This window comes from Xenopus laevis, chromosome 4L (assembly GCF_017654675.1).
Source record: "Xenopus laevis strain J_2021 chromosome 4L, Xenopus_laevis_v10.1, whole genome shotgun sequence".
Taxonomy (NCBI): Eukaryota; Metazoa; Chordata; class Amphibia; order Anura; family Pipidae; genus Xenopus; species Xenopus laevis.
In genome coordinates, this window is record NC_054377.1 from 8355175 (window position 1) to 8367154 (window position 11980).

An 11980-nucleotide genomic window follows, 5' to 3' on the forward strand; every position below is an offset into this window, starting at 1 on the left:
AAACAGATTAGAGGAGGCCTTTGGAAAATAACATGAAAGAGGCGCCAGAGAGAAGGCTGTGAAGTGTGCGAGGGAATGTACTGCCTGGCCACTTGTGTATGTGTGACTCCTTGTTTAGCCCAAATTGAACTGGCACTCCTCGCTATGCCCATATGGAACTGGCAGTCCTTGTTTACTGACATTCCTTACTCCACCCACATGGAACCGACACTCCTCGTTTAGCCCAAATGGAACTGACACTTCTTGCTATGCCCATATGGAACTGGCGCACCCTCGCTATGCCCATATGGAACTGGCACTACTTGTTTAGCCCAAGTGGAACTGGCACTTCTCGCTATGCCCATATGGAACTGGCACTCCTCGATAGGCCCATATGGAACTGGCACTCCTCGATAGGCCCATATGGAACTGGCACTCCTCTATAGGCCCATATGGAACTGGCACTTCTCGCTATGCCCATATGGAACTGGCACTCCTCGATAGGCCCATATGGAACTGGCACTCCTCGATAGGCCCATATGGAACTGGCACTCCTCTATAGGCCCATATGGAACTGGCACTCCTCGATAGGCCCATACGGAACTGGCATGCCCTCGATATGCCAATATGGAACTGGCACTCCTCGCTAGGCCCATATGGAACTGGCACACCCTCGATATGCCCATTTGGAACTGGCACTTCTCGCTCCACCCACATGGAACTGGCACTACTTGTTTAGCCCAAATGGAACTGACACTTCTTGCTATGCCCATATGGAACTGGCACACCCTCGCTATGCCCATATGGAACTGGCACTCCTTGTTTAGCCCAAGTGGAACTGGCACTCCTCGCTATGCCCATATGGAACTGGCACTCCTCGATAGGTCCATACGGAACCGGCATGCCCTCGATATGCCCATACGGAACTGGCACTTCTCGCTCCACCCACATGGAACTGGCACTACTTGTTTAGCCCAAATGGAACTGACACTTCTTGCTATGCCCATATGGAACTGGCACACCCTCGCTATGCCCATATGGAACTGGCACTCCTTGTTTAGCCCAAGTGGAACTGGCACTCCTCGCTATGCCCATATGGAACTGGCACTCCTCGATAGGTCCATACGGAACCGGCATGCCCTCGATATGCCCATACGGAACTGGCACTCCTCGCTCCACCCACATGGAACTGGCACTACTTGTTTAGCCCAAATGGAACTGGCACTTCTCTCTATGCCAAGACAAGTTGCAGTGAGGAGTGCCAAGTCCATAGGGCGAGCAAGGAGTGCCAGTCTTGTTGGGACACAATTAAGACATATAAATGGCAGAAACTATGGTGCTCTGACTAACTAACTTTGTCCATTGACACCAGCAATACTGGGCCCTCTGGTGTTCAGAAGATACAAAACTTGCTCTGACTGACCAACCAATACCATTTGCATTAAGCTTGGACACAGTCGTGCCTTAAGGCGGCCATAGACGTAACAATTAAGATCGTTCTTGAAAAAGATCTTTCCAAGAAAGATCGTTCGTTTCAATACACACGTGTAGAGCTGAATGGTCAGATATACAGGTAGATATATGGGAAGAAACAATAGAATTCTACCTGTATCTGACGATTCAGCACTAACAATGGCCGATGTTTGGGTCCCTTCAAAGGCACCCAATCAAAATTTTCCGTCCAGCCCGATCGACGAGCCGACCGATATCCAAGTCTTCTGTCGATATCGGTCGGCTCTTTTTCCACCATACACGCAACGAATATCGGACGGAAATTAGTTTCGTACAATATTATCTGTGCGTCTATGGCCACCTTTAATCTCATTATGTGAGTAAAGTCTCATTAGTGGTCGTGCAGGTACTGTCCCTTTAAACATTCATTCAGCCAATCGCCCTGCTCTTATCTTCTCATATTCCGCTATCTTGGCACAAAGACTCCTGGAGCTTCGGCTGTGAACCCTTTAGTCTGCGCTGACTCCCCTAATGCTCCTGCATGAAATGAATAAGGCACCCAGGGGATCCAACCCACTGTTATTGATCATTTCTTTCATGCCACTCTCAAGTCTCAAAGTGTGATATGGAGTCTCTGCTTTTTACTCATAGTCCCTGCAATGGCCTTTGTTTTGCTTAGGAAACTAAACTCTGTTTATAGTTGGAGCTTCTGCTTTCATTTCTTTGCCTGTATATTGGTATATTTTTCCGTGCAGTCACATCAATGGGAGCTGCCATGTTGTTCCTCGTCAGAGCAACCTGTTACCTCTTATTTACAGACGCCAGTTAAACAGTGGCCTCTGGTGGTCATTTTAGTTTGAAATGAAATATATAAAAGGAAATATATGTACAAAAAGTACCTAAGAAATATATGGGAGGCAGTAAGTAAAGGGTTACATCCCATATATATTATGCTGTGCCTGGAAAACATCCAACGGCCTAATACCTACATTTAACCACATATTTGACCACTAAATCCATTATAATCCAGGGGACTTATTATAATATTCCACTATTGGATGCTGGGTGTTATTAAAGGGGATATAAACCTTTCTTTATTCCTTGATAATTAAATCCCCTTAAAAGGGGTTGTTCACCTTTAAAGGGCATGTAAAGTCTAAAATAGAATAAGGCTAGAAATGCTGTATTTTGTATACTAAACATAAACATGAACTTACTGCACCACAAGCCTAATCAAACAAATGATTTATGCTTTCAAAGTTGGCCACAGGGGGTCACCATCTTGTAACTTTGTTATACATCTTTGCAAGACCAAGACTGTGCACATGCTCAGTGTGGTCTGGGCTGCTTAGGGATCATCATAAACAAAGCTGCTTGAGTTCTGCATGGCTGGGAAGTAAGGTGGGGGCTCCCCCTGCTGTTAATAAGTATGATTGTTTCCCTGCAGAGCAGTTAGGGACCGTCTGACAATTCCTATCCACAGCAGTAAATGAAGGGGGAATTTCACTGCATACAGTCAGGTTTCTTATAAAAACATTACACATTTTTTAATTAAAGTATATTGGAGATAGGTTTCTTTTTCATAAAAGAAAGTAAAAATGGGATTTTATTTTTTTGCCTTTACATGCCCTTTAAATGAACTGTTAGTATGATGTAGAGAGTGATATTCAGAGAAAATTTGCATTCGGCTTTTTTTTATGGTTTTTGAGGTTATTTAACTTTTTATTCAGCAGCTCTTCAGTTTGCAGTTTCTGCAGTCTGGTTGCTAGGGTCAAAATTACCCTAGCAACCATGCAGTGATTTGAATAAGGGACTGGAATATGAATAGGAGAGGGGCTAAATAAAAAGATGAGTAAATAAAAAGTAGCAATAATAATATATTTGTAGCCTTACGGAGCATTTGTTTTTTTAAGATGGGGTCAGTGAAGGCAAATCATTCAAAAATGATGGGAAAAAATGAAGACCAATTGAAAAGTTGCTTAGAATTAGCCATTCTAAAGTTAACTTAAAGATGAAGCACCCCTTTAAAGTAAGTCCAGCAGGCAGGGATAAAGCAGGAAATAAATATGGATTATATATAATGAATTGCTTCCTGATATCCCGTGACCTCCCATAACACCCTCGCCTGCCGAGTTGAAGCCCATTTATAATAGTGATAATAAAAGATAAAAGTGATCATTTAAAGGCACCTGCAAGCAATAAACGTGATGTCACCTTTGTGTTTCCTTTCTCCAGGATTGTCCTGATGGATGATGCAATGGACTGTCTGATGTCATTCTCCGATTTCCTCTACGCTTTCCAGGTCCAGTTTTATTACTCCGGTGAGTGGGGCCCCCCATCTATTATCGGCTCATGTTGACATCTGTGTATATGGAATTAAATAGCTTTGCCCCGAGGTGCTGTCTGTCTAGTGTCTCCGTCCCCCCAGAGATATTCAGCAACTGATAAGTACTTTAACCCTTATCGCTTACAAGTCCATTTCCATTGGACAATTTTTTTAACAGGAGAGGGATATTTTTTCCCCCACAAAATCCGGAAATAAAGAGCAAAGGAAGCAGCTGTGTTTAGGACTCTGGGGGGCCCCACAACGTATCACCAGCCCTGTTCCCTGGATGAGGGGGGAGCAGTCATAGAACCCCCTGTATATGGAAAGCAACTGGGTGCCCTGGTACCATGGGTCGGACCTGTTTAATGCCCCATATCTACCAGTGTAGGGAGAACTGGGAAATGAGGAAGAGAAGCCGTGTCCCAAATGAACGGGACTATTGAAAGGCGGCAACACTAAAAGAAAAAATTTTTTTTCAAGATGCATCAGTTAATAGTGCTGCTCCAGCAGAATTCTGCACTGAAATCCATTTCTCAAAAGAGCAAACAGATTTTTTCATATTTAATTTTGAAATCTGACATGGGGCTAGACATATTGTCAGTTTCCCAGCTGCCTCCAGTCATCTGACTTGTGCTCTGATAAACTTCAATCACTCTTTACTGCTGGACTGCAAGTTGGAGTAATATCTCCCCCTCCCATTCCCCCCCCAGCAGCCTAACAACAGAACAATGGGAAGGTAACCAGATCCCCAACACAAGATAACAGCTGCCTGGTAGATCTAAGAACAACACTCAATAGTAAAATCCAGGTCCCACTGAGCCACATTCAGTTACATTGAGTAGGAGAAACAACAGCCTGCCAGAAAGCAGTTCCATTCTAAAGGTCTGGCTCTTTCTGAAATCACATGACCAGGCAAAATGACCTGAGATGCACCTACACACCAATATGACAACTAAATACACTTGCTGGTTCAGGAATGAAATTTTATATTGTAGAGTGAATTATTTGCAGTGTAAACAGTGTCATTTAGAAATAAAAATGACAACATATAAATCACGGCCCTGAACCTGAGACCTGGATCTAAGCATTTATTTGACCCTTGCATCCCTATAATTATAGAGGCTTTTAAAGGAGCGGTTCACCTTAATGTTAACTTTTAGCTTGTTATAGTTTAGTATGTTAAAGAATGGCTAATTCTAAGCAACTTTTCTGTGGGTCTTGATTTTTTTCTTTTCTATAGTTTTTCAATTATTTGTCTTTTTCTTCTGACTCTTTCCAGCTTTCAAATGGGGTCACTGACCCCATCTAAACAAATGTTCTGTAAGGCTACAAATGTATTGTTATTGCTACTTTTTATTACTCCTCTTTCTATTCAGACCCTCTCCTAGTCATATTCCAGTCTCTTATTCAAATCAACCCTAGCAACCAGATGGCTGAAATTACAAACTGGAGAGCCGCTGAATAAAAAGCTAAATAACTCAAAAACCACAAATAATAAAAAAATGAAAACCCAAATGCAAATTGTCTCAGAATATCACTCTCTACATTTAATCGTGTAATACCCTCCCTCCCTGTCTTTGCAGAGTTCCTAGACAGCGTGTCGGCACTCTATCAGGACCTGCTGAGCGGCAAGAACTCAAATACCGTCATAGTTCCGACATCGCGTTCCGCCACATCACGCCAGCGCCAGCCGCCCAATGACAGCAGCTCTCAGGATGGGGTTGACGCCCTACAGTTCTCACAGGGTCTGGAGAGTTTATGTGAGAGATACAGACACAGGTATCAGAGACAGTTCCCTTCCAGGGGCTTCTGAACCCCTCTATTGTCTGTTTTATCATATTTGCACCTCTAGGGACTAGACAGCTGGAACCCTCCATAGACACCACCCTGAATGGCAACCGCAGATCACATGATATTATTCCCAGTAGGAAAACACCTCAACTTTGCTAATTGTGTCTCACATTATTGGGGTTCATAACTGGAGCAGAGCAGGTGGAGTCAAATGCAAATAGGTTTTATAAAGTGGATTTAAAGGAACAGTTCGGTATAAAAATAAAAACTGGGTAAATAGGTTGTGCAAAATAAGAAATGTATCTAATATAGTTAGTTAGCCATAAATGTAAAGTATAAAGGCTGGAGTGACTGGATGTGTAACATAATAGCCAGAACACTACTTCCTGCTTTTCAGCTCTCTAACTCTGAGTTAGTCAGTGACTATAAGGGGGGCCACATGGGACATAACTGTTCAGTGAGTTTGCTATTGATCCTCAGTATTCAGCTCAGATTTAAAAGCAACAGTTATGGCCCATGTGCCCCCCCCCTCAAGTCTCTGCCTGGTAACCAATCAGTGGAAAGCAAGAGAGCTGAATAGCAGGAAGTAGTGTTCTGGCTATTATGTTAGACATCCAGTCACTCCAGCCTTTATACATTACATTTTTGGCTAAATAACTATATGAGAAACATGTTTTATTTTGCACAGCCTATTTATTTACCCAGTTATTTATACACTGAACAATTCCTTTAAACAGGGGCCACACAGATGACTACGTTTCTTGGAGTGATTAATGATGTGGTCGCTGTCAGCTAAGCCCATGTCAGGGTGATTATGATCCCTGCCAAACTGGGACTGTCTACCCCCTTGGGGGTCCCAGAGCCAAGGCTGAGATTCCCACCCTGATGGCCAGGTGGGGGGAAATGAGCAGAATTCCTCAGTGGTGTAACTAGATGCTACTGGGCCCCACAGCTAATTTATTTGAGGGCTCCCAAAATATCCAGAGTTTGTCCTGTTTTACCAATATATATTGAAATTGCTCATTAATTATGGCCTCATGGGGCCCCCTATACCTCCTGGGACCCCCTGCAGCTGCAGGGTCTGCTTCCTCTGTAGTTATGCCCCTGGAATGCCTATTTCTCCTCATAGAGACTCCTAGAAGCTCAACTTGAACTTTAATTAGGGTGAAATTTTGTGCTTAGGCTATGGGCACCCAGGCTGAAGGCCCCGGCTGTTGTCAGCTAATTCCAGGCTGAGAGAAGCAGATCTGCTTGGTGCCCCTGCTCCATTGATTTGAATCAGATCAGCCTGTGTGCGGTCACACACAGTGGAGCTGAAGCTGAGCTCCGTCCTAATATACGAAAGGAGGCATCTCCGGGTTGATCTCAGCCTGTAGGTGATCAGATTCAATCAATGGAGCAGGGGCACTGAGCAGATCTGCTTCTCTATAAGCCCCCCATACACGGGCTGATAAAAGCTGCCGACAGGCCGACTCTGCAGCTTATTGGCCCGTGTGTGGGGCCATCCGACGGGCGTCCCTGATCGATATCTGGCCAAAAGTCGGGCAGATGCCGATCGTTCAAGCTAAATAATCCCGTCGGATCTCAGCTGCGTCTGTTCCTTGATCAGAGTCGGACTGGCACTGTCAGGGCCCACAGGGTTCTGAACCTCTGGGGCCCCGTGTGCATGTGCAAAAGCACGTGTGCGAATGGCAGACACACATGCACGAACGTCAGGCCTGCCGCACGCTAACGCCGAGTATACTGCGCTGCACAACTTTTTTTTCCGTTCGGGGGGCCAATCTAGGACCGGGTCTGGGCTGGGGCCCACCGGGTTTTTTCCTGCCGGCCCAGTCCAACACTGCCATTGATGCAGTCCTGTGATCCGACCACCCGTATCACCTCCATTCTGATCGGATCATTGGGTCCTAGGGCCCATATCAGCCTGATATCGCCACCTCAATGTGGACATATTGGGGAGAGATCGGCTAGTTTGGCGACTTTGCCAAATGAGCAGATCTCGCTGTGTATGGCCACCTTAAGCCTTCAAAAATACACAGGCCAACAACAATCAGGCCTTCAGCCTGAGTGCCCATAGCTTTATTGCACGTGGCCCCATTGTGGCGTCAACCTCCAATATTATCCTTTGGTCAAGAGTAGAGATTGGCTTATCTCTCATACGATTGCAGACTGGCGGCAGCCAAGAGGGGACCTTGCCCGGCATCTTTATAAGAGACTTTCTCTCACTGTTCAAGCAGCTCCCGTCTGGCCCGAGTACTTTAGAGATAAGGGTGTTTATTTGGAATATGAAGGGCAGGTGATGTAACAATAACCCCTGGCTGAGGGAGTGCAGTTTCATTAGTGACATCATGTGGCGGTTGGTGGAACTGCAGCAGCTCCTCTCCCCGTGTGCTCACACTCTCTCTGCTGCAGAGACTTCCAGAACTCGGCACATTCCTCTCATGGGTGTGTTCGGCTTTACAAAGTAAATAAGTGGGTCACATAGTTGTGGCCTCTCTGAGGTTCTCTTCATACATTCAGCACCTGGGAGGGAGAGGTGAGGCGAGAGAACAAGAGGCCCACCTTGCTCAGCTCCACATTCCAGGATTTCTGTTAATCTCCCATGAGTCCCGGTGGCTCATCACATTAATGTCTGTAGAGCATCCCCCGGGGTGGTGGAATCTTTTCCCTAATTGAATTGCTCGCATTGTTCCTGGCAGCAGTGACGTACATTAATAGCACATGGGAGTGGCACAGAGGTGTCTCGCTGATTATAATTGGCCTCATCATCTCCGTCAAGAACACCAGCTCCCCCCCTTCCTAACAGTGCAGATTATTCCCAGCTAATGACTCTTTTGTACCTGCTTAAATACTAATATTTATTTAGCGTTAACGCCCCCCCAGCTGCTTTTCTTAAAGGGGTACTGTCATGTTTTTTCAAAACACATCAGTTAATAGTGCTGCTCCAGCAGAATTCTGCACTGAAATCCATTTCTCAAAAGAGCAAACAGATTTTTTTATATTTAATTCTGAAATCTGACATGGGGCTAGACATATTGTCAGTTTCCTAGGTGCTCCCAGTCATGTGACTTATGCTCTGATAAACTTCAGTCACTCTTTACTGCTGTACTGCAAGTTGGAGTGATATCACCCCCCCCCCCAGCAGCCAAACAAAAGAACAATGGGAAGGTAACCAGATAGCAGCTCCCTAACACAAGATAACAGCTGCCTGGTAGATCTAAGAACAACACTCAATAGTAAAATCCAGGTCCCACTGAGACACATTCAGTTACATTGAGTAGGAGAAACAACAGCCTGCCAGAAAGCAGTTCCATCCTAAAGTGCTGGCTCTTTCTGAAATCACATGACCAGGCAAAATGACCTGAGATGCACCTACACACCAATATTACAACTAAATACACTTGTTGGTTCAGGAATGAAATTTTATATTGTAGAGTGAATTATTTGCAGTGTAAACAGTGTCATTTAGAAATAAAAACTAAATCATAAAAACCAAGACAGAATCCCTTTAAGACTGTTCTAATCTTGCCTCCGGTTCATCTTTCTCAGCCGAGAGTGACTTTAATAGAGAGAAACCAGCTCCTTTCATCATAAAAATCATGACAGAATCCAGAATACGTGCTATGTTGGTGGCAGGCTGTTACTTTTACTTGCTGATGACGTATCGTATTTGTCGTTGGCATGTATAGGGTTAAAAAGAAACTATTACTTTGGGGATATTTGTACCGACTGCTTATTATTATTATACTATTTAGGGGTTCTTTGTGTTCATCTATATGTGTTATCCCCATGATAATAAATAAATACATTTCAGCTGAGATCCTTGGAAAACGTCATTGCTGCAAAGATTCCCGACATTTCTCAACTCATATTTGTTTTCATTCGACAAACCGTCATTGCAGGTCTCATTGTTGTCTGTACAGCAGGGCTGTCTGTCCTTTAGCTTGTGAGTTGCACTTCAGCAGCAGCTTATGGGCCACAAGTTGGGGACCACTGATCTAAACTGTTACTATTGCTTTCTTGCTTTACAGCCACAGTTCACCCGTACTCGGGGCCGCCATCAGAAATCGCAGGACCCCATACGAAAAAAATTCCTGGGCCCCCTGGGCTGCGCCCACCACAAGCCCCACCTACAGGTCCACCACACACTAAAAAAAAAAAACATTGGTGGCTATGGTTCCCACATGTTAATAAAAAAATAAAAAAATATTGGTGGTCAGGGCCCCCCCCATTGAAAAAAAAACATTTGTGGTCAGGGCCCCCCATTAAAAAATATTGGTGGCTAGGACTCCACATGGGGAAAAAAAATTGGTGTCCAGGCCCCCCCCCCACATTATAAGAAAATTGGTGGCCAGGGCCCCCCTTAAATCTCCATGTAAAAAAACTTGCACCCCCAGAAGTTTAAAAACAATTTGGTGCCATGCTACACTTACTTCATTAGTGGGGCCCACCTGCTGTCAGGGAGCTGCCAACTACAGGAGGGAGGAGGGGAGCACAGGTGGCTGCATCTTCTACAGTGACAGCATTTTCTTTCCTTATTGGTCACAGAATTTCTAGCCCTGGTAAAGATGCATGGTGATTGGATGAGCTGGAGGAGAAGTTCAAGCCTCAGCTATCCAATCCCTGAGCAGCTCAACCGGGACTTAAACTCAGTGACCAATAAGGGAAAGTAATGGACAGAAGATCCCTCCCCTTGTGCTCCCGCACTGCCTTCCCGAAGTTGACAGCTCTCAGAAAGCAGGGGGGCCCAGCTAATCAAGTAAGTGTGGTGTGGCCGGGCCCCCCTTACCCTCGGGGCCCCCTACAAAACGTTCCCCCCCATGGCTGCCCTGCCCGTACTGTACTCTATCCTACTGCTTTGTGTGACCCCACTATGTATGGGGTTCACTATGATCCCCCCAAGCAAGACCAGAGAAACAATAGAATGATCTACACTGGGCCCCAATGTCACATTTACAGAATTTCTGATGTATTTTTTTTACCTTGGCCGTTGTATGACATTTCTCGTTACTGGGATACTGTATGTTACATATGTGGCTTGGGCTTCTACTCACGGCATTTCTGCTTCATGTTTCCTCTCCTGCAGTTTCCCCCCGGTACCATTAATTGGTGAGATCCTGAGCAGTGCTCCGCGCATAACCTTCTATGGCTTTCTCATGGCTCTGGCTAAGCACCCGGGGGTCAACCAAAGCATCGGTAATTGGCTGAATGTTACTACAATAATAATGTGTGTGTTACTGTATGTCACGGACTATATAATGGGCTGTGCACCTTTAAATTAACTCTTAGAATGATGTAGAGCAGTGATCCCCAACCAGTAGCTCGTGAGTAACATGTTGCTCTTTAACCCCTTGGATGTTGCTCCCAGTGGCCTCAAAGCAGGTGATTATTTTTGAATTCCAGGCTGAGAATCAAGTTTTAATTGTATAAAAACTAAGTATAGTGCCAAGTAACACTACATTATATTTCCATTACCTGAACCTGAATTGAAGAATGAAAAAATCTCCTGGATAATCACAGCCCAGGTATCTCCTCTGTCCCTCATTCCCCCGCAACTTCATCAGCATGAACCCCCCCCCATACTGGTGCAATGAGCCCTCCCATACAGTGTCACTTGTACATGGAAAGTCCCATCTCCCTAGCTTTTAAAGGTGGAGATTCCTCTGCCGGTGTTAACCCTTTCCCACAGCACCCACTGCGCAAGCAATAAGTTGGGGGCTGTAACCTTTGGCAGTGACACAGTTAAAGGGTAGAATGTCTGTGTTATTACTGAGGGATTATATATTATTATTAGAGGGTGTTACGGAATATAATTGGGTGTAATTAGGTATGTACCATTTGTCTCTGCAGGTGGGCTCCCAGACAAAGCGGATTTACTGGTTGATGAGGTTCTGGATAAGGAGCTTGACAGACTGTGAGTGTAAAGGGGGGGTTTTGGCCTATAGGGGGGCTGGGCTGTGCCCTTTCTCATGCAGTCTCTCTCTCTTTCTTTCTCTCTCTCTCTTTAGAATCTCTCAGCTCTCTACCAGCTCCATCACCCACTCGCCCACGTCATCATGTTCTCTGATCTCAAGAGATATCGCTCGTGTCGCCTCCCCCCGGAAATCCTTGGCCATGCGCAGGCGCCCGGACCTGGAGAGTGACGGCTCAACTGAAGAGACGGATTCGTCTGACAGTTAGGGGACAGCCGACCTCTAAATGTTTTGAGTTATTAGAAAGGCAGTCTGACATTCTACTGTTCCTGCTGAACTGTGTCTAGCACTAGCTATTCCCTATGCACGGCTTTATTTCACTGTTCATTTAATTTTGAAATCTGACATGGGGCTAGACATATTGTCAGTTTCCCAACTGCCCTCAGTCATGTGACTTGTGCTCTGATAAACTTCAGTCACTCTTTACTGCTGTACTGCAAGTTGGAATGATATCACCCCC

At 45.2% G+C, this 11980-nt stretch overlaps 1 protein-coding gene across 1 annotated transcript in view; it reads left to right on the forward strand.

Annotated features, from left to right (window-relative positions):
* Positions 1-11776, forward strand: part of c11orf49.L (chromosome 11 open reading frame 49 L homeolog) — a 73559-nt gene extending 61783 nt beyond the window's left edge. Inside the window, exons 5-9 of the mRNA XM_018257333.2 lie at positions 3667-3752; positions 5341-5536; positions 10635-10744; positions 11399-11462; positions 11557-11776. Coding sequence (XP_018112822.1) covers positions 3667-3752; positions 5341-5536; positions 10635-10744; positions 11399-11462; positions 11557-11728 — 628 coding nt within the window. The 3' untranslated portion in view covers positions 11729-11776. The remainder of the gene's footprint in view (positions 1-3666; positions 3753-5340; positions 5537-10634; positions 10745-11398; positions 11463-11556) is intronic.
* The last annotated feature ends 204 nt before the right edge of the window (positions 11777-11980 follow it).